The sequence below is a fragment of the Suricata suricatta genome, chromosome 14 (genome assembly GCF_006229205.1).
Source record: "Suricata suricatta isolate VVHF042 chromosome 14, meerkat_22Aug2017_6uvM2_HiC, whole genome shotgun sequence".
NCBI lineage: Eukaryota > Metazoa > Chordata > Mammalia > Carnivora > Herpestidae > Suricata > Suricata suricatta.
In genome coordinates, this window is record NC_043713.1 from 83,017,480 (window position 1) to 83,044,533 (window position 27,054).

The 27,054-nt window shown below is 45.1% G+C and overlaps 1 protein-coding gene and 1 non-coding gene across 8 annotated transcripts; both read right to left on the minus strand.

Annotated features, from left to right (window-relative positions):
• Positions 1-1,988: 1,988 nt before the first annotated feature.
• Positions 1,989-27,054, minus strand: ZCCHC8 (zinc finger CCHC-type containing 8). 7 transcript variants are annotated; one of them, XM_029922021.1, is made up of 14 exons: positions 26,642-27,054; positions 25,383-25,425; positions 21,138-21,212; positions 18,767-18,872; positions 17,445-17,522; positions 14,088-14,191; positions 13,906-13,971; positions 13,304-13,364; positions 12,691-12,833; positions 12,266-12,414; positions 9,833-9,954; positions 7,233-7,319; positions 6,850-6,967; positions 1,989-3,598 (listed from the first exon to the last, which is right to left on the minus strand). In XM_029922021.1, exons 1-14 carry the CDS (start codon positions 26,838-26,840, stop codon positions 2,814-2,816), a joined length of 2,136 nt encoding a protein of 711 aa, XP_029777881.1. In that variant the 5' UTR covers positions 26,841-27,054; the 3' UTR covers positions 1,989-2,813. The 7 variants fall into 7 exon arrangements, with proteins under 7 accessions (XP_029777881.1, XP_029777883.1, XP_029777880.1 ...); XM_029922023.1 differs by having other exon boundaries at positions 12,272-12,414; positions 26,642-27,052; XM_029922020.1 differs by having other exon boundaries at positions 6,850-6,970; positions 26,642-27,052.
• On the minus strand, positions 19,867-20,001 carry LOC115278581. Its single transcript, XR_003902985.1, has one exon. It is a non-coding gene; the product is annotated as a small nucleolar RNA SNORA9 (small nucleolar RNA).

Here is a 27,054-nt window from a genome sequence, read left to right on the forward strand (position 1 = left end):
CCAAGTCCATCCTGAAGTACAAGTGTTTGCTCATGACCTCACCCCCCACAGCTGGTGATCTGTCCCTGTACGGACAAGTCCACACAGCGGCTTCCTGTTCCGCCCGGTGCTCTCTGTGATACTCAAATACAGCAAGCAGGGCACACTTGAGAAACAGGGCACCTTCCTAAGGCGACTGACTACTTCCCGTTTGGGAGACGCTTCCTTCTGTAAAACGTCTCTTCTCTCCAATTCGTTCTCAATTCTGCTTTGGGATTCATCTTCCTAAAATATACTTGGATGACGTCACTCTTCACCAAAAGACCTTGAAGCAGATCCTTTTCCCTAATATTCAAACTCCATGGCAAAGAATCAAGAGTTCTCAGCATCAATGAGTCAACAACCCTTTTGAAAGTCTTTTCTACCATCCTACATTTCTTGAGTGTTCCTGCTTCTGTCATTCATGCTTTTCCTGTACATTCTATGCTCATTTTGTCTATGGAAATCCTTCTACCTCTCCCTTTAAATAAATTTTTTTTAATGTTTATTTTTGAGACAGAGAGACAGAGCATGAGTGGGGGAGGGACAGGGAGGTAACATAGAATCCAAATGAGGCTCCAGGCTCTGAGCTATCAGCACAGAGCCCGATGCAGGGCTTGAACTCATGGACTGTGAGATCATGTGACCTGAGCCGAAGTCCGACACTTAACCAACTGAGCCACCTGGGCGCCCCTTTCTACCTCCCCTTTATGACTTAGCTCAAAGTTTCCTCTCTCTCCAGAAGTCTTTAAGTAACTTTCAAACGAACACTTAAACCCACAGCCTGTGTATTTGAAGCCAGTCCTCCTGCGGCACTTCCTCTGCTCCCCAAATGGTCCCAGGACCTTGCCCTCTTCATGTGGCCACTTTGCTGTCTCTAGCGAATGGTTAAGGCGGAAATAAGACGTTGACAAAGAGCCACCACCTTCTGCTAGTGTGTGGGCTACGTGAAACAGATCCTATCATTTTCTCATTTTGACGCCCCGAGGTACATAGGACAACAAAAGAAAAGTACACAGCAGCCAAGTTGTGTCCTCAACAAGTAACTGAACAAGCTAAACACAGAAGCCAATTCTGGAGAAGCCAGTGCTTTTACAGAGCTCCTGATAAGGAGGCAGCGGAGTCGAGGGCCAGCGCGCCCTGGAGTTAGGGTCACCAAGTGACTTACCGGCTGTCAGGTCTGAGGCATTTTCTCTAAAATGTCAAGTTAACCCTGCCTACCTAGTATGGGGGTGGTGAAGATGGGGCAACGCCTCAAGAACACCTGAACGGGAGATCCGTGGCTTCTGCTCCGGGGAGAGCCGCTGGGGATCCCCGGGGCTGCGGCGCAGTTCTTAGGGGGGCACTTAGCTTGTGTGACTTAGGGAAGACTTGGTCCTCCGTCAAGAGCTCTTCTTCTACGGTGACAAGTCCCTGTAACTCTCGAGGCCACTGGTTTCCTCCTATATACTTAGGTGGTGATAACACATTTACTTGACAAAAATAGAGTAAGGTAATGTATATAAAAGCACCAGGCAAACTTTCTCATGTACTTCAACTCAGAGAAAAAAGCCAAGAAGTACTCAACATTTTACTCAATTTCTAGCACATTCTTTGTGGGCCTTGGAAATAAACTGTCCCTTTCATATGATTGTCTTTCCCTTTATTCTTTATAGAAGAGTAAATTTGGCTACTCAAGTCGTCAAAAAGGAAATTTGGGGTGGTCCGGAATGACTGCCGTTGGCTCCCTCTGCTGGCCTGGGAGCAAGATCACACTACCTGAGACTAGAAGTTCAAGATCAGCTACATGTTTATTTTCAGGGATGAGACTGTAACAACGTGATGGCATTCCATTTAAATACAAAAAAAAAAACATAGTTCATCTCCATCTTATATATTTGACAATTAAAAGCAATTTATGTCTTTTTTTGACGCATTATCTTAAGGTTCAAATTTAGAAAGTTATATTTATACAAAGGCTAGCTGCCCTGTTTTTTTTTTTCCCCCCAAAATAAGTACTTTAAAAGATTTTGCTGTCTCTAAGTTAAGGCTGAAATAACACTGAAAACACTCAAACTTGCATTTTCCTAGATTTTCTTTGCTACCATGAATTTTTGCAACCACATAATTTACTTCCGAACTTACACGGTTGGGTACACTAACCGTGAATCACTTTTTTTTATTCAAAGTCTTAGATTATGTATATGAAAGCTAATTTATTAAACTTCTGTACACAAAGATGAACGCACCTGTATAGCAAACTTATATGAAGAATGAAGTTACAAAAAAAGTAAAAGTGTTATTAAAATTGATGTGTGTACATCACTTACAAAAATACCCGAAATGGGATAAAGCTGCTCATCCCTGATTTTTCTCATTTGGTTGTCAGAGTTGAAATGTGAATTTAAAATGGTTACAATTTTTTTTCTTTTAAAAAGTGACCTATTAAACTTATATACAGGATAATTAGCAAAATGTAGAAAGGGAAAACAATGTACAAAAGACAGATAAAAACCCACTCCTGACAGACACTCACAACCCAAAAGTGGTATAAACCTTAACAAACTATCTCTAAACCGGCTCATACTTACATCCTGGCCCCGCAAGCTTTCAGCAGTAAGAATAAAATACAGTGAACCAGCAAGCCCAGTCGTTCTGTTCTTTAAAATAGGCCTGACTTAAGGCCACAATTAATCCTTGGATAGACTTTTAAACACGGGAGAAACGAAGAGAAAACCATTTCATCTCCGTTTGGGGCTAACGAACAGAACACCAGCACGGACAAGTGAACAGCCCCTGGTGCCACCTCAGGCAGTTTACTCAGGAGCCTTTTTGTTTTTCTGCTGGTTTCGGGGCGAGTTCTTTAACAAGTTCCTTATCCTGAGGTACATTCCAGTGGATTCTGCCATATTCTCAAATTCGAACGGTGTTATTCCAGTTGCGAACTTGCTCATGTCCGGCACAGGACTGTGAGTCTTAGTGGCCACTGAGGGCCTGGTGTCCACAGGAAGGAGCTTCTGTGCGCCTCCGTTACTCATGTCACAGTTTGACACGGCGCCGCCGTCATCAAGAAGAGCATCATCTTTAGAGTCTATTTGAGTAGACTCTTCCTTTTCCTTCTGACAAAGCAATGTCGGCTCAGAGTCTGGGCTCAGAGAATCTTCAGCTTCCGATTTCTTTGTACAAGTGTCTGGTACGTCCGGCTCATCAGGCACCTGCTTGTCAGAGGTTCTCCCCTCCGGGACAGGGAGGTCCAGCTCGTTTGGACAAGGCGACGAGGCAACTGAGTTCCCGGTTAAAGGCGTGTCTACAGGAATATCGGAATCGCTGTTCCCGCTCTCGGCCTGCTCCAGGGCCGCCCATATCCGCCTCTGCTGCTCCTCAAGTTCCTCCAGAGTCAGTGAGTCCTCATCCATGGCCCCGGACGCTGTCCGGGTCTGGGGGGAGTCGCTGGGAGTGAGTGGCGGGGTGCCCTTCGGGAGCGGAGGGGTGAAGATGGGTGGCGGAGTCCCCTGGGGCAGAGGAGGGGGAGTGCCAGGGGGCAGCGGTGGCTGAAACTGAAAAGCTTCGCCGCCTGGAGAGCTGTGCGGGACCTCTGCATCTGCAAGAGAGAAGTCGGGATATTTCAGACGTCACGGCATTTGGTTTCTGAACTCGGGTGCGCCCAGAGTCCATGCCCAAAGATCACTGGCTGGAGAGCGGACGCCCCGGACGCTCTGATACCTGAATCATCAGCACCTGAAAAGAACCCCCGCAGGGAGTGCCAGGCTCTCCTGGCACCGAGACCTTTAAGGAAACTCCACTTGTCTGCCGCGGGCAGCGTGTCAGAGCAAGAGGACGGGAGCGCCGGCCCAGGGGTGGAGAGTCATCCCTAGGCTGGCTGCGGGGACTGGAGAATGGGGCTCACGGGAAAGCGTGGTGGGACAGTGGCTGGAAATGCAGGCCGGCGGGGCTGCCGAAGGAAATGAAACCGAGATGGAGGGGGGGGTGCACTCTGGCTTATTTCTGCCCGCCTAGTCCAGACGCCACAGATCCGACCTTCCCTCAAATCTGGACTCCGCCCTTCGTGCCCCTCTCACTAATGGGACCACAGTGGTATCTGGTTTGAGTCTCCACACTGGAACCTGCTAGTCACCGGACAGCCTCTCCTCTCCCTCTGTGCCCCACCCCAGTCCTTGGCTGCTTGGGATCTACTCTCTCTTGCAGACTGTTGCAGCCAAGACATTTTTCCAGGAATACTGGCATAATCTGCGCTTTGGACTCCTCTTCCTTATATCCATTCTCCAAACTATTATCTTTGTGAAGCTCTCGCCTGGGCCCATTAAACCTCCCACCTTGTTAGAAACCGTCAGTGCTTTCCACCAGGACAGAGGCTGATCTCCTCTGGGCCTTAGGAGGCCCTCTGTGACCACGTATTTGTGCACCTGCACCACGTCATTTCTTCTGCTGGGCTGAAACCCTGGCGTCACTCTGCTTTTGAACTTGTGTGCCGTGATGTCTCTCTCACCATCTGCATTTCCCACGGACTCAAATGCCCTAACCCTGCCCATCTCCATGGTAAATCTCTGAATTTACCCTCCAGATGCAGCTCAAAGTCCTTCTTGCTCAGGACTCTACAACCTCATCCAGCACAGCTGTGTGGTTTGTCCCCTCTGACACTATTATTGCCTGTCACCAGCTCTGGGGCTCTGTAGGGGTCACCGTGGGCCACCGTGTTTATATTAAAACGGTGTTTAGAGCCCCACACACCTGAGCTGGTGCAGTTTCCACCCAGAGCAGAAACTAAGGGCAGCAGTTGTGTCTCACGAACCTTCCTGCCCTCGGGGTCTAGCAGAGGTATCCAAAACAGCACAGGTTTTAAAATTTAGGCAAATTCAAAAAATATATTTTCTATTTTAAAAAAAGGGGAGGGGGAGGCTGGGTGACTCAATCAGTTAAGCATCCAACTCTTGGATTTCAGCTCAGGTCATGATCTTGTGATTTATGAGATTCAGCCCTGTGTTGGGCAAAATGAAAAACTGAAAACGGGGCGCCTGGGCGACTCAGTACGTTAAGCGTCCGACTTCGGCTCAGGTCATGATCTCGTAGTTTGTGAGTTTGGGCCCCACGTCAGGCTCTGTGCTGACAGCTAGCTCAGAGCCTGGAGCCTGTCTTCAGGTTCTATGTCTCCCTCTCTATCTGACCCTCCCCAGCTCACGCTTTCTCTCTCTCAAAAGTAAAACATAAAAAAAACAAAACAAAACAAAAAAACCCAAGAATGGATGCTGATGTCAGGCTGTAGGTACAAAAAGCCTGGTGTGTGAACTCTATTCTGGCGTCAAGAATTCCTATGGCTGAGACTAAGCAGAGTAAAAAACTTGGGAACATGGTTTGGGGGCTCTGATTTTGGATTTTATTTTATTTATTTATTTTTTTAAAGTCTTTTTATTTTATTTATTTTTTTAATGTTTTATTTATTTTTGAGACAGTGAGAGATAGAGCATGAGAGGGGGAGGGGCAGAGAAAGAAGGGGACACAGAATCTGAAGCAGGCTCCTGGCTCTGAGCTAGCTGTCAGCACAGAGCCCGACGCGGGGCTCGAACCCACGAACGTGAGATCTGACCTGAGCTGAAGTCAGAGGCTTAACCGACTGAGCCACCCAGGCACCTCTCTGATTTTAAGGGGATGTAATCTGGGACCTTTAAATTCTCCCTGGGAATTTGCAAATAAGAAGGATAAATCCCTTACAAATCGCCAAACAGGGCAATCCGTATTAATAGCATCTTATTATTAGGGCAGCTACATTCATTTTATCTTCTTTCCCTTTTTTTTACAAGCTTATTCATTCTGAGACAGAAAGAGAGAGCATAAGTGTGCAAAGGGCAGAGAAAGAGGGAGGGAGGGGGAGAAAGAGAGAGAACACCCCGAGCAGCCTCTGTGACGTCAGCACGCAGCCCGACGTGGGGCTCGGGTACGCGAACCGCGAGATCATGACCTGAGCCGAAACCAAAAGTCGGACACTTAATAGACTGAGCCACCCAGGCGCCCAACATTCATTTTATCTTCATGTTGCTATTTCACCTCACTTTGAAACATCTGCCAGCTGTAAGGACCAAAGTAGCTGGGTACAGTTTGGGACAGGAAGCAGAACAAGAAGTGTTTTCAGTCTGGGATTCAGAGTAGCTCTAGAGTTTTTCAAATTAACATAAAATTCTGATTCATTCTAGAGCTTTCCAGGGACAAAATCTAAACTACTCCCCAGCAGTCCCAAGGGGAAGCCCAAAGGAAGCATGGATGGTTCTAGGGGTGGAGGACTTGGAAAGGTGAGTGCGTGGCTATCCTGACCCACCACTGACTTGCTGGGAAGGACTGTCACCGTCCTGCTTGGCCACGGCTGCCACAGTTAAGCCCACGGGGGTAAGAGAACAAAAAGCCAGAGAAAACCAGAGGGCAAGGCCTTTGTCCCGCTGTGCGTTTCAGGAGGACAGGAAGGCGGGTGACTCTCCAGGTCGGGGTGAGAGAGCCGGAGGAGTCACTGGGAAAGCCTGGCTCAGCTCTGCCAGCGGAACCCTCCCCACTGCCTGTCCCAGGGCTCTGTCACCCATCCGAGTGGCTGGTCCAGATCTAAGACCACGGGGACTGGGGGACAGGGACTGCTTGACTCAGGAACTCCATCCCGGCCCGCTCGGCCCTCACACCAAGCTGCTCCCACCTTACCTTTTATCAGTACGCGGGGGTGTCGCTCTCAACCCAAGGGCAAAATCAAAGCATTGCATTAGTGTGCATAACCCGCCCGGCCTTCCTCCCGGAACTCAGGAGGCTCACATCCCCTCCACCTTCTCCGTGCGATCGAGACCACAGGAGGAAACCCACCCGAGTCGAGCTCCATGTCCGCAGGGGAGGCTGCTGAGCTGCTCTCCTTCCTCTGCTTCTTTGGACTGGTCGGGCTGGACTGGGACGAAGACCTCTTGCTGCCAGACCTCACCCTTGGCTGCTGGGGGGGCCCCGCCAAGCACAAGTTAATGGGGTGGACGAAGGAGGAGAGTCCAAGCCTTCCCTCCCACCCCGAAGAAAGCCAATCTGGAGCTAAGTGTAGGTAAAGGGTGAATGTAGCCGCCCTTTTTCTTTGGGCGCATCAGAAAGCACAGAGTGCTCTCGGTGCAAAGCCAGAGAGCAAGAAGACGCCAATGAGTGACAAAATCCCACAATCAAAAGGCACTCAATCTTTGTCAACCTCACCCTGAGAAACTATTTACCGCTTGGAAGTTAGAAGTAAGGAAATTGGCGAACACGTCCTTCTGCTGACAGGCCTGCATGGGTATGGACCCAAACATTCTCCATTCCTAATGATGAAAAGAGAAGGAAAAACCAAGCCTGAGTTTGGAAAACAGCATACTTGGAGATTCTGTAAAATAAACGGAGGTCGCAAATTATATTTCCTTTTCTGCAGAATTAGTGAATATAATGGTGCATCGAACCAAAACACCCAACCAACCCTGCCTGCAAAATGATCTGAACTGAGCACAAAAAGCTTACCTGACAAAATCACTTGGCCCAACAAGGCTCTATTTCACAAGCAGAAGCCATAGGCAGTGCCGCGCGGACTCTCCTCCTGCCTCCCTCTCCCCGACCCTGCCCGCACTGGCCCGGCTGACAGGCCCCTCGAGGCTCGCCTCTCCTACCGCTTTCCAGCTTGTTCTTTCCCTTTCCAACCCCAGCATTCATCTTCTAGGCTCAACATCACTCTTTCCCTCTCATCTCTAAGAGCACCTCAACAGCAGTTCTCAAGAAGAATCACTTTGGGCTCTTGTCAAACCTCCAGATTCCAGGATCAAGTCCGTTAAGTCTAAGGGTGGGACTCGAGAATGTGCATTTCTGGGGTGCCTGAGTGACTCAGTCGGTTGAATGACTGACTCCTGATTTCAGGTCAGGTCATGATACCAGGGTTGTAGGATCAAGCCCTGTGTTGGGCTTTGCGCTGAGTGTGGAGCCTGCTTAAGACTCCCTCGCCCTCTCTCTCTCTCTCTCTCTCTCTCTCTTTCCCTAGCTCACACCCACTGTCTCTAAAATTGTAAAAAAAAAAAAAAAAAAAAGTGTGCCTGGGTGGCTGTCGGTTGAGCATCCAACTTGAGCTCAGGCCACCTCATAGTTCATGGGTTTGAGCCCTACATCGATGCCCTCTCTCTCTGCCCCTCCCCCTCAAAACCAAACAAACTTAAAAAGGGCGCTTTGGTAAGGTCAGCTAAATGTCTGACTCCTGGTCTTGGCTCAGGTCATGATCTTGCGGTTTGTGAGTTTGAGCCCCACGTCAAGCTCAGTGCTGGGATTCTTTCTCTCTGTCTCAAAATAAATAAATAAACTTAAAAAATATAATAATAATGATAGAAAAAGAAATTGTAAAAAAGCATATTTCTATGGAGCACCCCCTAGCGGACTGTGAAGCTGGCTGGTACTGGGACCATTTCCAAAGGCACTGATGGCTTGTGCCATGCAGTTTAGCTCTTTATTAATTACACACTTGTCTTCATATCTGTTCATTAGACTCTAAGTTCAGACCTTTAGTTTCTTTGCTTAGCAATTCCTGAGAACACCTAGAATGCATTTTATAAATTAAAAAAAAAAATTTTTTTTTTTGAGAGAGAGAGAGAGAGGAGACTGTGCGAGCAGGGGAGGGTCAGAGAGAGAGGGAGACACAGAACCCAAAGCAGGTGCTAGGCTATGCGCTAGCTGTCAGCACAGAGCCCAACACAGGGCTCACACCCACAAACTGCGAGATCATGACCTAAGCTGAAGTCAGTCCCTTAACTAACTGAGCCATCCAGATGCCCCTCCCTAGAATGCATTTTTTTGTGCAACCAGCACACCAGGTGCCTGGATGGCTCAGTCAGTTATGCATTTGACTTTGGCTCAGGTCATGATCTCATGGTGCATGTGAGCTCGAGCCCCGGTCAGGCTCTGCCCTAATGGTGCGGAGCCCACTTGGGATTCTTGCTCTCCTTCTCCCTCTGCCCCTCCCCGGCTTGGGCACGCACATGCACGCGCGTTCTCTCTCTCAATATAACGAACTTAAAAAAAAAATTACAACCATCACAACAGGTCATTGTTGAGTCTTGAAACAGAAGATGAAAGTTGGAAAAGATTTAATGTAGAAACCAATCTCCTATAGAATGAGAAATTTTACTTTGAAGAGAAAAAAGCGGAAAAGGAATTACAGCATAGGAAAGGGAGTCATATCAACTTACATTCATTAAAGGCAGAAATTTAACTTTCCAACTAATTCCAAACAACTTACACTGCCTCAGAGCCATCCCATGTTTTTTAAAACATGATCTTTTTTTTTTTTATAAAGTTGATTCTTTTTTTTAAATTTTTTTTTCTGTTTTTTATTTATTTTTGAGAGACAGTAGGAGCAAGGGTGGGGAGAGAGAGAGAGCGAGCGAGACGGAATCTGAAGCAGGCTCCAGGCTCTGAGCTGTCAGCACAGAGCCTGATGGGGAGCTCAAACCCATGAACTGTGAGATCATGACCTGAGCCGAAGCCCTGAGCCAAAACTGGACGCTTAACCGACTGAGCCACCCAGGCGCCGAAAAACATGATCTTTTAATTTTAGAATAGTTTTAGATTTATAAAATCTAATCATTTTAGCTCCTTTTTGTAGTGCATGAATCAGAAAATAAATTTTTTTAATAAACACAAGGTATCATTTAAGATTCTAGTCAACACAGAGAAAGTCACAAAGCTGAACAAGTAACACACTGACTTCTTTACATCACCGTAACTGCTACATAAGCTAACGTTCTGAACAATCCTTATAATAATGTCATATCCCAGAAGAACAAAAACGCAGGGTACTTACATCCGGAATTCCTCTGGGAGTAGATATATTAAAACCTGGGTAGTTTACCAATTTCGAGAGATCGTAAGTGACACTTTTATTCTGTTGTGTTTCTCCAGCTTCTGCTTCCCCGTCAGCACCATCTGTCAGAGACCATCAGAAGGTTAACATTACTAGATGCCAATACAGATCCTTCCCCGGACCGTCAGTGTACCAGGCAAGTACTTCTCCTCAAGGCAACAGAAGTATTCTGAGAATACGGATTCTGAGAATGGCTCCAATCCCAATTTTCTGAATATTTAGATTAGAACTTTTAAACAGTGTGGACAGAATACTTGACAATAAGTACTGAAAATCTTGGAAACCTGGGTTCTTCTATGGGTTGCTGAGAGGTCTAGTTTGCACTGACCCAATGACTTGCCTGATGCTCAATTCCAAGGTCTCTGTTTAATAAACACTCACATAAGTCTTACTGTGCACCACAGAGTGTTTTAAATGGCTTCTAAGTATGAACTCTGTTAACTTTCTTCACAACCCGAAGAGGAATGTACCACTTTACAAAATCACTTTACACATGACACAAGGATACTTCAGAACCACTGTATTATTTTGAAAATGACTAAGTATATAATGCGTTTATTACTTCTAAAATAACACACTTTGGGGATGCATCAGCAAAATCTCGAAAACCTGAAATGACAAAATCTGGTTTTGTTAAAAACAAGGAAGGGTATCTATAGATTAACAGAGACTTAGGATGGCTGAGCCAGCTGAACGACATGTAAAAGACTTCAACCATCCACAACTTTTATCCAAAGAATCTCTAACTGAACTAAAAAAGAGAGAGAAACAAGGGAAATGCAAGCACCCACAGAAAACTTGAATGTCTGCATGACTTGGAGATACGTTAAACAGGCTGTCCTAAATACCTCTTTGGCACTAATTGAAAAGGAGCAGCTTGGTGGACTTTTAAAAATATTTTTACTATCTAAATAATACACAGAAACATTTTCATTAAAAAAAATTTTTTTAACATTCATTTATTTTTGAGAGCCAGAGAGAGATCGTGAACAGGGAGGGGCTCTAAGCTGCCAGCACACAGCCTGACACGGGGCTCAAACTTACAAACTGTGAGATCACAACCTGCGCCAAAGTTGGGCGCTCAACTGACTGAGCCACCTAGGCGCCCCCAAAATTTTCATTTTTAGAAGATTTGGAGCACTAGAGATAAACTACAGTCTCAAGGCCAATCCTCTTTTTCTCGGGGGAAACCACTGTTGAGTCTGCTGGATTGGTGAAGACTTCTTACAGAAGTATGTATTTAGCAGCAGGCCCCGCACTACATGCTAGGGGATGCCAGTGACTAAAACTGGAATGGTTTTAGTGATTACAAACCTCACTGTCTAGCTGGGGAAATAGAAATAGGGAAATAGAACAGAGAAATAAATGTATCAGGCATGAAAGAAACAGACAGGGTCCAGTGATAAAGACTGGCAGGTCAATGAGAGACAGACGTACTTAAGGAGGTCAGGAAAGGCTTCAATGAGTTTGAATCTAAAATCTAACTAGGGGGGCATCTGGGTGGCTCAGTCAGTTAAGTGTCCAACTTTGGCTCAGGTCATGATCTCATAGTTCATGGATCTGAGCCCCCATCAAACTCTTTACTGGCAGCTCAGAGCCTGGAGCCTGGTTCACATTCTGTGTCTCCCTCTTTCTCTGCCCCTCCTCCGCTCACACTTTGACTTTCTCTCAAAAATAAAGAAACATTAAAAAAATACTTTTTATGTCAATCAGTCATCAGAAAAAACATAGAGTACTGTTTCATCCATGTGGGATTTTTTTTTTTTTTAACATAAGATGAATGACATCCCAGGTAAGTTGGCCAGAAACTCAGTACTGCAGAGCTTTTGCCACGTCCGCTCACACGGATGCCCTCCACTCCTGAATCACCGTGGGGACTCCCCAGCCCAGATCTACCATGGTTCAGTCAGCCGTTCTTCTTTAGGGCCTTAATGTTGGTTTTAATTTCCATTATCATACTCATTGCTACAAAAATACAAACACATATTTTACTTGTGCACAGGTGTGACTATTCCTCTAGAGTAGACACCTAAGAGAGGGTTCTAGATTACGAGAGGATTTATGCATCCTGTATTTTAGGCTGATGAACAGATTTCTGTCAACACTTCTGAGCAAAGCAGGAGCTTATGAGGACCAGCTGGAGAGCGGATTCTTGGGCCTGCACAGCCACTGAGCAGGTCCAGACAGCCATCTGAGAATTCTCAATGAGGTTCTAGTTCCTTCCTTGTAAAATAAAAGGAACAGCATCGTGGTATTTTTCAGTGCACTCAGCACACACTGAACAAGCCAGCCATTCCTACCAGATGTTACTACAACTCTCCTCTCTCTCTGTCACACACGGTAACACCCAGGCCGGCGCATCTAGCCTCCCACCTGTACCTCTGCCATCGTAGAGCGCGAGCCCGGAGCCCTCCAGCTCGGCCTCCTTGAGCCACCCGGGCGGGTACCCCAGCTGGCGCATTCGGTAGATAAAAGGCGGAAGGCTCTTGTCCGTCACGCCCAGCGCGTCCTGCAGTTCCTCGCTACGGAAAAACAAAAGAGGAAGAACAGAAACACTGTATTCTTGTTTGGATGAGACCACCACCGTCCCCGATGTGCTAAAACAATTCTGTGTCTCAGGCTCCACACGGTGACCCAGGGCTTAGCAGGGACACAGCTGAGGCTGCAGTGAAAGCTTCTGAGCCAACGGATGCGCCGTAACTGTGTGCTGCCCACCGACCATCGCCCTCCGGAGACACGGAACATTCCGAATGCTGGGGGAGCCGAAAGGCCGCCCTCCGCTAAAGCGGCAGGGGTACCTGATGACTCCGGGCTTGAACCTCCCAAACCTCTCCTCCACCTCCTCCGCGTGGTAGCGCTGCTGGAAGCCGGGGCTGCTCGCCTCGCCGCAGGCGTCCAGGTACGCTCGCCGCTCCTCGCTTATCCGCGCGGCGTTCCGAGGCTGCAGCGCAGGGGTGAGAAAGGCGGGGACGAGCACGTTAGGGGTACTTCGGGAATTACGTAAAGCCAAGCACTGTTTCAGGTCAAGCACTCAGATTTTTTCAGTTTTACTATGGAACAAGCAAGTATAAAAGATGGTGGAAATACTAGGAAATAAGCCAGGAAGAGAAGCAGTCACTTTAATTTCTTATCACCTCACTATTATCTTAACCTAAAATCAAATTTTGAGAATAAACTCTAAAACTTAACTCTAGTATTTCATTCATCTCAAATACAGAATACTGCAATAAATTATTATATATATATTTTAAATCTAAGGTCTTTAAGTGCCAATTTGAAAAGCTTTTGAAAGTCAAGGACCCAAAGAAAGTTAACACAAGTTTCTTCATTTCATACAATGCCAGAAATGTGCTGAAAACATTAGAACACTCTAATTCAAAGATTTTTTTTTTTTATAGGAGAAAAATTTACCATTGGGCAATCTTTCATTTGATGTTCTTCAGAACCACAATTGAAACAGTGAGGCTTTGGCCTATTTGGTCAAAAAAAACAGAGATTTGCATAATGTAAATGAAGACATAAAAGCAAATCAGTACAATTCTCTACGACAGCACAGTGCATCCGAGAGACGAGCAAGCACGCAGATCACAGAATACGAGTGTCTGCCACGGCAGGTGTGCTCTCACCGCCCGCGCTCCGCGGACGACACACACAGTACCGCCATCCAAGCCTTCTAACCAAGAACCCATTGTTCCCGACCAACCTGTCACCTCTGGGTTTTGTCAGGGATTCATAACAGAAGAGCGGACAGATTACGTTTCCTGTAGGTGACTCGGGAAGGGGCAGATGGCTGTAAGACCAGGACGAGGACACCTTCCACCCACCCAAGTGCGTGCCAATAAACAGACGACTGATTGAAACATTTAATATGTCTATATATTAAAGCTCTAGCTCAATTTGTGACTTCTGTATAGTAAGCCAGCAATAAAGAATATTAATTTTTCAAACTAAAAGGCTTTGGTTAAAGAAGTTTTAAAAAGAAGAAGGAAACAAAAACAACTCCCCACACAAACCTTTTTGCCTTTACTTGTATTTCTTGCCCTTCTAGAGAAACAATGTGGCTGAAGACTTGCTGGTACCTTTAGTGAATTTTATTAAGGAATAGTTATCATAGTCTGCAAAATTTGGTAAATTTTTTTAAAAGGTGAACTTAATGGCAAGATGCATAAAAGATCTTCATCACTATGTAGGATACTTAGGTATTTCCCATCCTTCGGTAAGCTGAGGGTTTTCATTTAGAAGCGGTTGCCCCAATTTATCAAGGCAAAAATTAGTAAAATACAGGACACTTCCTACAACCTGCAGAAAACAAGTCAAAAAATATTGCTATTTAAGCGGGAAAAAAAAAAAGACATTAAATAATGTAAGACTATGATTAATTGTTTTAACGCTTTAATTTTGGAGGAAATGATTAAAAGTCATAATCAACTCCCTAGTTAAAGGAGCCAGATTTGGAGGTATTAAGTAAAAAGCTCTATCTTTAAACGCCCCCGGGTCTCCCAGTCACGGAGCTTCCCTCGCCGGGAGATCGTGACCAGCGGCTGCACGCTCCTCAGACTTTGAAAATAAAAACTTTCAGGTTTCCCTCCAATTATCCACCTCTTTGCTTCCCTTGGCAACAAGACAATTCAGAAAAGTATTTACTATTATTTCCTTCCCCTCCCACTCACTCTTTTCTTTTCCCTCCAATTCTGGTGGGGGGAGAATTCATACAAAAAAGTTGGAAAATTGGTACAGTGACCCACATGCTTACTCTCCTAGATTCAACCACTGTTGATACCTTATGTGCACGCGGGCACGCACACACACACACACACGCACACTTTTTACTGCGCCAGTGGGAGAAGGTAAGCCACCACCATCATCTTAGTCTAAGCCATTATTTTCTCTCGCCTGAGATTAACGTGGTAACTTCCTAACCAGCTTCCGGCTTCCACACCTAACCAGTGACAGACTCTTCTCGTGACAGTTCATCCCTAAACATTTCAGGACGGGTCTTCCGAGGACAAGAACATTCGCCCACAAGCCACAATACCACCATCACACCCAAGACAGTTTAAATAAATTCTTAATATCATCTATATCCATTCTATACTCCGTTTTCCCAACTGACCCCAAAAGAGCTTTCTAAGCTTTTTTTTTTTCTTAAGCGAGGATTTAATGTTCACACGATGCATTTAGGTGTTGTCAGCTTAATTTCTCTTAATCTAAACCAGTCCCCCATCTTCTCCTCAGATGGTCCTGCCGTTCTCTCATGAACACCTCCAGGAAGGCTTCCATCCCCTTCGTGGTGCTGAGTTCCCCAGTGACCCCCAGGCAGCCAGACCGAGGGGACGGCTCAGTCTTCACCTCTACCTGGCAGCCACGACTGACACAGGTCAGTCACTTCTGGCTTCCAGGACACCGGTCTCTCAGTGTTCTTCCCGCCCTGCTGACCAATCCTTCTCTTCTCTCTGCGTCCTGTGGGACTCGGCCCAGTCCCGTGGCTGCAGTGCGAGCACACGGGACACCCCCAGACACCCAGTTCTGCCTCAGCTCCAACCTTGTATTCCAGTGCCAACTGCCAGGTCTCCAGGACACGCGACTCACCTACTTAAAACTGAGCCAGACTCCCATTTCCCTCCACAGCTGCGCCTCTGGCCAGTATTCCCATCACAGGAAAGGCAAGGACCTCCCTCCCGCTGCTCAGACTGAAAACCCGCGTCATTCTGACGATCCTCTCGCTTCTGTGTTCTACACAACCAACTCGTCAACACATTCGATCGGTTCTACTTTCCAGGTCGATCCAGCTTCCAAACACCGCTCAGGTCCGGCCCGGTCCTCACGGCCGGCCTGGTCCTCTAGACTGACCTGCGGCCTCCTCTCACCTGAGATCAACACAGTCACTTCCCAATCCGTTTCCAGCTCCCACACGTAAGCAGTTATGCACTGTTCTCCGTGGAGAAGCCAGCTCTTTTAAAATTCAAGTTGTACCATGTCACAGTTCTACTTAAAATCCTCCAGTGACTTCTCATCTCACTCAGAGTAACACCCAAAGTCCTCACTGTCACTTATGAGGCAATAAGGTTTCCATCTTCTGCTCCAGAAACAGAAGGCCTGGATTCAAGCCCTGGCTTTGTCACTTACTAGCTAAGGGACCCACAGCAAGTCACTTAGCTCTCCACATCGGTTCCCTCATCTGTAAAATGAGGATCCCAACAGCACCTTCATGAGCAATATCTGTAATGAGCGTAACAGTACTTGGCAAGCGGCGAACAACACGTCAGTGTCTGCTTCGGCCCCAGGACTTTCCGCACTGCTCCTGCCGCCTGGAGTCTGGAATGCCCCTCACTGCACGATGACTCACGCCCTCAATTTATTCAGGTCTCGGCTCAGAGAGGTGGTCACTATCCACTTATATACAAACCAAATGCCCCCTGGTTCCCCTCTAACTCCTCACCCTCATTTATTTTCCTCAGAGCACTGCCTTCCTCCACTAGGGTTAGTTCAATGAGAGAAGAGACTTTGCCCTTTTATTTTCGTTGCTGTCTCTGGAACCCAGAAGGGTTCCTGACGAGGGAGGATTTGGTATTTATTGGTATTTATTAAAGGACAAAATTAATAATACACAACAGTCCCACTTTCCAGGCAGGTGCCACTCTGTGGCCCAGAACCTAGAGTTAGAAGGGACATGGAAAGTTATGTAGTTCAAATTCTTTCTTTAAAGCGCCTTGATGGCATCCCGGTCTTTGACCTCTTCTGGTAATGTGGAATCTGCTTTTTAAAATGAGGCCTACCACTTCACTTTCACATCTCTGACAGCAGTTTGCCCGCCTGTGGTCCACGCAACCACTGGCCCTGTTCTCCCACCTGGCACCACACGGAGTGACCTAACGTGACGCCTCGGTCACAGCTGCAGAGACACACTATCCCGTCAATCTCTGCAGCAACGCGTGGGCTCCTCACCGTCCAGCAGCCCACGTCCTTACGGCTGTGGCAGGTCAACGGAGCACGTCTCCCCACACATGAAAACTAGTCTGCCCTGAACAGAATCCAGGATTACATCATATTCTTAAAAAAAAAAACCGAAGCTGCAAAATCACACCACTACACTGCACGGATACAGCTGAATTCTGCAGAGGAACCAACAGGCCTGAGGGTAGGCTCACCTCTGTTACAAGTCTAGCTTTCGCCCGCCACTTGAGTCTGTCAACATTTTTAACCTCCTATCTGCCATCTGTCCAATTACTTATCCTTCCCCATCTGTACGTGCAACACGCACGCGCTCTAGATCATCATCTGCGTTCATGAAAATGCCCACAGGCAAAAGGTTCGTCAGGACAAAAATAAAGTCCTCCAACATTTCTCTATTGTGTATGCAGTAGTTACTAGAAAGCAAACCAAACTACTTAGAGGCTGAAGCCTAAACTGTTGTTTGTAACCAATTTCATGAAAGGATGGTGATCACTTGAGGACACGTGGCTACACAACCTTATCATTTCAATGCCACCCAAATGACACAGGACAGGAAACATGTATCTGCAGGATTCAAAACTACAATGTCCAAACTTACACTAAAAGCCTCCTTGCTGTTTTTAATGGCACAGGATTCCTCCACTTTATGGTCCTCTTCTAGCATAACACTGGATGGCTGACGCAAAGGAAAACACAATTATAGAAGGTAACCAATTTTTAACTACTTCAAATTTCAAATATTAGAAATTTAAACACACCCCTTTGTTTTCTAATACATACCACTAAGGTACATAAAGTTCTGAATTCATCACTGTCACAATCAAGGTAAGTTTGGAAGCTAGGGATGTTTATGAAATAAATTTCACAAGTGGGAGAATTTAAAAATTATAAAAGATACAAAAGACAGAGCCTTCTGAAGGATTAGTGTATACTTTAACTTTCATGTTACTGAGTATTAATTCATATATTAAACTGAACAAATATTTAAACTCTCAATGTTGAAACTGACAAAGTAGACTATCTAAAGATCAGATAACCAAAAAGATGAAAACATTTATGATTTTACATAAGTGGTCAATACTGATGATAGAACTCTCATAGACCCCACACTACAAAATTCTGAAGTGCTCCTTGAATCAAAAATCAAGTAATATTAGGTACGACTTTTATTGTTAAAAGTATTTTGTTTTTGAATCTTTAAAAGCTGTATAAGAGATATGAAAACTTAAGGTGATAAAAATTTAATTACTCAGAACACTGTTCCCCAATATGTCAGCTAACAATTCTTATTTGACAGACTCTACTTACGTTAATTTTTAATTAAAAAAAAGCCCAGAAATCATAATTCTGATTTTTTAAAATATAAATTCATGCTCTAATATTCACATAGTAGAATTTCTGATTCTTTGGGTATGCTATCAGTTTTTTTTCCAACAAGCAGAGGGTTTGAAAATAGGATAGCATATAAACCTGTTGGTTTTAGAGAAAAATAATTCATCTTTTGTAATCTCCAGAAATACAGATTGTTTTTCTGCCTTGAAATTAATTTTCTGCCCCAAATCATGTGTCCAAGTGAGGAAATGGGCGGTAAAAAACTAATTTTGAGCGAGTGTGTCCAGGTCTGAATAGGACTCCCCCGAGAAAAGGAGCCACAATACAAAGGAACGCCCTGTGGCTGCACTGGTCGGACCAGTGAAGGAAGCCCAGCTGAAGCATGGGGGGTGACCAATTTGAACAATCCTGTGTTTCCTTCTTTTCGGTGCAGGTGACATACGATGGCCTATTAGTTTCAGGAGTAGGACACAGCGGTGGCACCTAATCATTTTCATTTCATTTTGATACAAGAGGATCCCAGTGGCCTAACAGATGGCAGAGAAAAGTGTAACCTGTTCATCTTAAAATCTCTTAAATTCGAAATACCTGTGGCAGAAGATTAAAGGAAGTCTTTTCCACATCATTTTTCTGCTGTTCCTCAAATCTTTTTACTAAATTTGACACAAATTCCTCTATTTCTTGATGGTATTGCCTGCATAAGAGGACACAACAGTCAGAACCCAGAGTCAAACACCAGATGGACTGAAGTCTCACGCATTATTAGAAGACGGCAGGGGTAAAGGCTATTAACTTGATTTTCAGAGGTTTATCAAGTCACTGGCTCTGTAACACTCAGGAACCTATTCCTCAGATAAAAGATACATTGTTGCTGAGCTAACATAATGATTATGGTAACCTAAGGCAGAGTTTGGCATGTAACAGTGGCAAACATCTGTGCTGAGAAGAAACTGGATTGTATTTATAAATTTTAAATATTTAAATTTTGAATACATAATCTATATAAGCATGGTTCAAACCCCAAAAGAGGTAAAGGGGTTACATGACGAAAAGCTTCCTTCCTGGTCTGTGCCCGCCCACCTTCTCTGCAATGCAAAGACAACCAAATGTTCCTGTCTTCCTCCAGAGACTCCCTATGACACATAAGGAAATACTATATAAACGTTAAACTGGGAGAAACACCAAAATGCAACAGAAACACGAAATGAAGTAGAACTACTGAGGTCTACTTTCGCCAGCTCTCCAGGTCAAGAACCGCATTCATCAAACATCTGCCAGCGCTCGGGTCAGGAGGTGCCCGCGGAACCCAGCCGAGGCCGCAGCGGGCGGCCAGCCTGCCCTTCACTGCACTTGATCTCTCAGGTTCGTTAGCTCTGACATTCGGAAGATCTCTGCAGGCAAAATGGCAGCTATACGGCGCAGAAATGAGACTGCCATGGGCTAGAGTGGATGCTGATTCAAATCCAATGGTGACGACGGCGCTAGCGCCCAGGTGTACCCAGCACCTTGCCACAGCCACACTTGCCATTCAGCGTCCCCACCCCTCAGAGCGGCACGTTCCACCGGGGCAGAGATCAAGTAGGCGATGGCCTGCCACAGAGCTAACACTCTACCACGCTGTTACCTTCTTTACCTTGCCTGGCAAGTAAGAGAACGACATGATTCAGTGACTCAGGAGAAGGACAAGAGACGGTCTGAAATGTCTATGACCATGCTCCAAGGAAGGGCCAGGGCAAAGCCTCAAGACATTGCAGAACATTCTAGCAAACATTGCAGGAATGCACTGAGTCACCCTAGACCCAAGCATGCTGGAAGGCTTGCAAAGGTCTAATTCTCTCTCTCTCTCTCTCTCTCTCTCTCTCTCTCTCTCTCTCTTTCACAAACACAAAATTATGCAGGTAAGCTTTGAAGACAGCCAACAGGGTAAACCCAGTCACCTGATTCTGGGGGAGAAACGACAAACATTACTTACTGCTGTGGCACTGGTCCTTATTTTTATTAGCGGCTATTGGGCTCTTACAGGTACTCACTTAGCTACCTAAGAACTGGGAACTATTAGGGGTGCCCGGGTGGCTCAGTCAGTTAAGTGTCCAACTTCGGCTCAGGTCATGATCTTGTGGTTCATGAGTTCAAGCCCCACATTGGGCTCTGTGCTAACAGCTCAGAGCTTGGAGCTGCTTTGGACTCTAGGTCGGTCTCTCTCTCTCTCTCTCTCTCTCTCTCTCTCTCTGCTTCTCCCCCACTTGAACTGTCTCTCTCTCCCAAAAATGCAAAAGAAAAAAAAGCGGGACCTATTAGTATCTGTTTTCCAACAAGGAAAATGATATACAGACAGGGTTATGACCTGCCCAGATTTATGTATGCAGAAAGTTAGGGCCCAGGGGCGCCTGGGTGGCTTAGTCAGCTAAGCCCCCGACTTCGGCTCAGGTCAGATCTCACGTTCGTGGGTTCGAGCCCCATCAGGCTCTGTGCTGACAGCTAGCTCAAAGCCTGGAACCTGCTTCCGGTTCTGTGTCTCCTTCACTCTCTGCCCCTCTCCCTCTCATGCTCTGTCTCTCTCTGTATCAAAAATAAATAAAACATTAAAAAAAATTAAAAAAAGAAAGTTAGGGCCCAGATTCAAATTCAGGTTTATAGCCTCTAATGTCCTTGCTCTTAATCATGATTCCCTATGAGTGCCTGGGTGGCCCAGTTGGTGAGTGCAAATCCGCACGGGGTGAGCTCGAGCCCCGCTTCAGACTCCATGCTGACTGTGCAGAGCCTGAGTGGGGCTCTTCCTCTCTGCCCCTCACTTGTGTCCTCTCTCTTGCTAAAACAAAAAAAAACCACGATTCCCTATATTTTAAGTAAAAGAATAAAAATGGAAATGGAATAAGTAAACATAAATACAGCATAATTATAAAAGATGTTGTTTCATAAAGACATTAACATTATATGTAGAAAAGGGAAAATTACTTACTTTGAAATAACATTGTTCATAAATAGAATCTGTAATAAAGGTCCATCTAACTTAGTATCGTTCACCAATATGCCACTAAAACAGAAATTAAAACAGTCTTAGAAGATATTAAAGTAAAACTTGTACGTGTATATATAAACACATATCTTTCGTAATTCTTAAGTTCCAAAGATCACAGAATATTTTACATATAAGATCAAGAACCACTGAGAACTCTTGTTTTTTCAAGAAAAATCTAAGTTTGCACCAAATTTTACCTACTTTAATCATCGTTTTACATAAACGTATCCCTTACATATTTAAAAATAAAAAAGGCGGGGGTCTGGATGGCTCAGTTGGTTGACCATGACCATCCCATTCTCGATTTCAACTCAGGCCATGATCCCCGGGTGTGGGACTGAGCCCCGCGTAGGGCTCTGCGCTGAGTGTGGAGCCTGCTTGAGGTTTTCTCTCCGCCCCGCCCCTGCTTCTGCTCTCGCAACAAAGAGATCTTAAAAAGAAGTTTTTTAAACATTTCACAAAAAATTTAAAACTACATTTAATCTTTCAGTTTTCAAGCAAAAACATTTATCTACTGGATAATTTCTTTACAATCTAAGGAAAGGGAGGGTCTGAATAAACCAGCAGGTGACAAGAATATATTTCTAGGAGAATCAGAGCGAATTTAGTGTAGAAATAATATAAGAAAAGGAAACACTTCAGCCACTTGGAGGGCAGAGCACATTGCATGATTCCGAATCCCAGAGTCTAAAGCAGAGATGTAAAAAGTATATTGTTCCTGGATTTGATTTTCAACTACAGAAAGAGAGAAAGAGACAGAGAGAGACAGAGAGAGACAGAGAGAGAGAGAGAGAGAGAGAATACGAATGTGGCCCTGGCTCTAAAACCCGCACGAGGCACCATGCCCCATATCCCAGCGGTAACCTGGCCCAGCGGAGTCTCAGACACCGCCTCTTCCCACCTGCCTCCCATTCCTCCACCTGCACAGCAGCGTGAAATAAATCCGTCTATATTTGGAATTGCTCAGATCAAGAAACAAAAGTAAAATATGAAGAAGTTCAGAAGTTTGTTTGAATTTGCACAAACTTCTCTTTTTAAAAACGTGATGTTTTTAAAAACCACACACAACTGCACGACTCCTTGACTGGAGTGGAGATCGCACAGTCACTAGAAAGACACGCAGCTGGGAAATCTGAGTATGGACCGAGCTGGGAAGGTTATTAAGAAAATCACAGCAGTTACTGTGAGTTGTGCTGTGATTATGCATGAAAAAGTCTGTTTCTAAAAAGTTATATGTTGAAATATTTAGAGTACAATGTGTAAATGTTGAATCTAAGTGAGGAAAACATGAGTGTTAATTGCACTGTTCGTTTTCCATACATCTGAAATTTTTCATTAACATAAAGCAAAAAATAATGTTTACTGGACAAAAAGAAAACTGATCACGACAGTTCCAAAAATAAGGATTAAACCAAGAGAGGGGCACAAAATTTATTAAGTAATTTTAGGGGTGTTTTTTTTTGTTTCTAAGTTTTCTGTAGCATGCTTTCTCTGTCTGACAACAGGAAAAGCACAAATTCTAAAAGAAATTTTTATTTACTTTAAAAAAAATTTTTAATGTTTTATTTATTTTTGAGAGAGAGAGAGAGAGAGAGAGAGAGAGAGAGAGAGAGAGAGAGACAGCATGAACAGGGGAGGGTGAGAGAGAAAGAGAGACACAGAATCCAAAGACAGGCTCTAGGCTCTGAGCTAGCTGTCAGTGCAGAGCCGGATGCGGAGCTCGAACCCGTGAACCATGAGATCATGATCTGAGCTGAAGTTGGATGCTTAACCGACTGAGCCACCCAGGCGCCCCTAAAAGAAATTTTTAAATTTATTCCTTTTTTAGGATACTAATGCTTGACTCATGTATTGGCAAAGCCTACGATGCTATAATCATTTAAACTCAGGTGATTATAAATTACCCTTTTGTAAATGAATTATTTGTTTAAATTATCAACTCTACTAGAAAGTGTGCTTACCTATCTTGAATATTAAAAAACTTGGGGCACCTGAGTGGCTTAGTTGTTTGTGTCTGACTTCAGTTCAAGTTATGATCTCACAGTTCGTGAGTTCAAGCCCCACATTGGGCTTTCTGCAGCCCGCCGGAAGTCTGCTTCAGATTCTCTGTCCCTTTCTTTCTCTGCCTCTCCCTCGCTCATGCACACCCTCTTTCAAAAATAAACAAACAGGGGCGCCTGGGTGGCTCAGTCGGTTAAGCATCGACTTTGGCTCAGGTCATGATCTGATGGTTCATGGGTTCCAGCCGCCCCCCCTCCCCCGTCGGGTTCTGTGCTGACAGCCAGCTCACAGCCTGTGTGTCTCCCTCTCTCTCTGACCCTCCCCTGCTCATGATGTCTCTCTCAAAAATAAAGACATTAAAAAAAAACATTAAAAAACTAAAAATAAATAAATAAATATTAGGGGCACCTGCAGGCTCAGTCGGTTAAGCATCCAACTTCAGCTCCGGTCATGATCTTGTGGTCTGTGATTTTGAGCCCCTCGTGGGGCTCTGTGCTAACAGCTTGGAGCCTGGAGCCGGCTTCAGATTCTGTGTTTCTCTCTCTCTGCCCCTTCCCCAACTCCTGTTGTCTCTCTTATTCTCAGAAATGAATAAATGTTACATTTTCTTTTAATAAACATTAAAAAATATCTAAAAAATTATGATTTTCAGGGTACCTAAGTGGCTCAGTCGGTTAAACACCCAACTCTTGATCTCAACTGTCAGGATCTCACAGTGTGGGAGTTTGAGCCCTGCATCAGGCTCTGTACTGACAGTGTGGAGCAAGCTTGGAATTCTCTGTTTCCTTTCTCTGCCCCTTCCCTACTTGTGCTCTCTCTCTCAAAATAAATAAACCTAAAACAATTTTTTTAAATTAGGATTTTCGAAGAATCCCAGTGATATTCAATACATTTAATATCTAAGCAAAAGAGAGAGTTTAGATAAACAAAATGTGCTCACATAGTGGAAGGAAGATAGGGCACCAGCAGGTTTCCAAAATACATCTAAATTCTGAAATTTTAAACCTTGAGTCACCAACGTAGCCAGTTACTTCAGTGAGTACCAGAGACCAAAACGTGCATGTACTACTGCAAAAGGCACCCCAGATTGTGAGGGCTTGACACCATCATTCCCCATGTTAAATCTGTACTTAGGCAAATATTTTAGATTTACGGACCTGCTAAATTTTTATAAGAGACACCAGCATTTAATCTTCTATGTTAAATCTGATGTCTGAAAGCAAATCTACTCACTGTACTTTCTTCAAAAGCACACTTGTTTCTTTCCAAAATGAAATCGTGCATCATTTCTATTTATGAACATACTTTAACTGCATAAATAAATCTTCAGCTAGAGTAATATTGTAATCTTAAATCTGAATTTCCAGAAATCTTTGTGAAATAAAAACAGCCAGGTAGGCAAACTTGCTTGTTCTGAACAGTAAGTCCAAATTTTCCGGATGTGTTTCACAAATATTTTTACCCATTAAATCAGCTTAAAAGTAATTCAGGTGGGTGCCTGGGTGGCTCAGTCATTAAGCATCTGACTTAGGCTCCGGGGATAAATTCACAGTTCATGAGTTCGAGTCTCACCTTGGGGGAGCTGGAGCCCCACTGCAGGTAAAACAAAAGTCCCACTTCTCTCTCTCTCTGCCCGATTACTTGCGAAGTTTTTCAGGTATACAATGTAATGACTCAATATTTGCATATGTTGTGAAATGATCACCACAACAAATCGAGTTAACCTCCCGCCCAAATAACAAATAAATTAAAAATTTAATGCAGTTGTGAGATTTCAAATTTTATCCCCAGAAATTAAAAATAAAGGATCCCTGGGGCGCCTGGGTGGCTCAGTCGGTTAAGCACCCGACTTCGGCTCAGGTCTTGATCTTGCAGTGGGCGGGTTCGAGCCTTCCCTTGGGCTCCGGTGACAGCTCAGAGCCTGGAGCCTGCTTCAGATTCTGTGTCTCCCTCTTTCTCTACCCCCACCCAGCCTCACGCTCCATCTCTCTCTCTCTCTCTCTCTCAAAAATGAATAAACTTAATAAATAAATAAAAATAAAGGAACATTACCGATTTCTTCAGAGTATGCTGAACAAATAAAAATACAAAAATTCTAAGTACTCTTTTCACAAGAAATTATAGCTAAATATTAATAACGGAATAAAAAATAAAAGACAATAGTGTAAATGCAGTATCTCATACCTCGGTCGGGTCAGAATGTTCAATTTTCTTTTAAGTTCTTGATGTTATTACTTGTTAAGGAATATAAGCCTCATCAAACAGCATCATAAATAACATAAAATCTGACCTGCAAATATCTCAACAGTGACACTTAACCAAGCTCCTGTTCAGCTACTGGGATAGGCATTTAAACCTGAACATTAAAATAGTTTTTTCATCTCTTCCAACATGGATATCCTAAGACAAGGTCATATAGTTCAAAAGCGACTAACAGACCAAACCAAAAATGTTATTCAAACAACGTACCCCACCAAAAGTTAAACAGCAATTCACTTAAGAGCAGCATGATAAACAAGAAAATAAGTACAGTAAAACTGTCAACGAAGACAGAATCTAGGATGGAAACTACGGATGTCCACAGCACAGCCCTTTCAACTTCTCTATTTCGAAGTTTTACATATTAAAATGTAAAGGGAAAGGGCATCATGGAAACAAATCTGACTTGAAAAACCTTTAAAAATGACGTACTAACCGCTTTCAGGGTTTCATTTTAAACGGAAAACCATCTGAACTGAAATCATCTGCATATAGTTTAAAAAAAAACACAAACAGCACCACCTCTAAGAATATAAACAAACATCCTAACAAACCTTGACAGAAAAGCTGTAATTCTGTAACTAAGCCAAACGGAAACTTACTTGGCGCCTTTTTCCCAAACCTTTGCAACGCACCTTCACCACGGAAAAGTCGTAGAGCTTTGAAACGAATCCTCAATCTTAATCAGGCAATTAACTATGTCTCCGTGCATGCCTCAAATCCTTACACCCCCAACTCTGCAGCCTAGGACCACTGGCTTCTGCCCCGCTCCAAAAACAACAGATCGACGCTACGGGCTGAGTATCCGGTTATCTGCTGACATCCAACTACAGCATGCCTACAGGAACTTAAGCTTGGCTGCAAACCATAAAATCGGATAATGGCTTTAGAGAGGAAGAGAGAAGTGGTGACCTGTCTACAATCCAGCAGTCTGAAAAAAGCGCTAAAAACCAGCTCCCGCTCGGGGGACGGGAGGAGCGAACCTAGTCCAGGACACCGAACCCAGAAGAGAAGAGGTTGGCGCCGGGGCCCCCGCGGCTGCTTACGCAAGCGAACCCTCGCCTCCCCGCCGGCGGGGCGAGAGATTATTCGGAATTCTGCCCCCCCTGGAATTTCCGCCCGCGCCTCCAGGGCACGCCGGCCGCCACTCGCCGGTGACCGGGCCCAGCGAGCGGGAAGGATATTCTCGGCGCGGAGCTGCTCGATGGTCTCCTCGCACTGCCGAAGCCGCTCCCGCAGCTCGGAGTCGCCGACCCCATTCTCGTCCTCCTTGTCGCCGTCGTCATCCTTGAAGCGGGTGTGAACGGGCTTCGGAATCGATTCCTCTGGGTGGTCAAACGCCTCAAACAGCTCTAGATCGCCAAAATCCACCTCCGCCGCCATCTTGGGCTGTGGGAAAGATTCGAGAAGAGGCGGAACCGGCCGCCGGCCGAGGACGAAGGTTGTAGGGCGGCACCGCTCACTGGGACTCGCGGCCGCGCTAAGCTACTCGGTAGCGTTTTCTCCAAACACAAGCGGCGAAGCTGCACAAGGGGCGGGTCGTTCCCGAGAGACTACAATCCCAGAGTGCAGTGGCGTCTGAGAGTCACTTCCGAGG

What these genes read in the sequence shown, in the direction of transcription:
- ZCCHC8 (XM_029922020.1), bottom strand. Translation starts at nt 26,840, where the DNA reads ATGGCGGCGGAGGTGGATTTTGGCGATCTAGAGCTGTTTGAGGCGTTT. An exon ending in ACAGCAAGGAGGCTTTTAGT is followed by an intron (nt 14,192 to 17,444) that starts GTAAGTTTGGAC and finishes TGTTTTCTGCAG; the next exon opens with GTTGTAGGAAGTGTCCTGTA. An exon ending in AAATGAAAGATTGCCCAATG is followed by an intron (nt 12,834 to 13,303) that starts GTAAATTTTTCT and finishes CCTGCGCTGCAG; the next exon opens with CCTCGGAACGCCGCGCGGAT.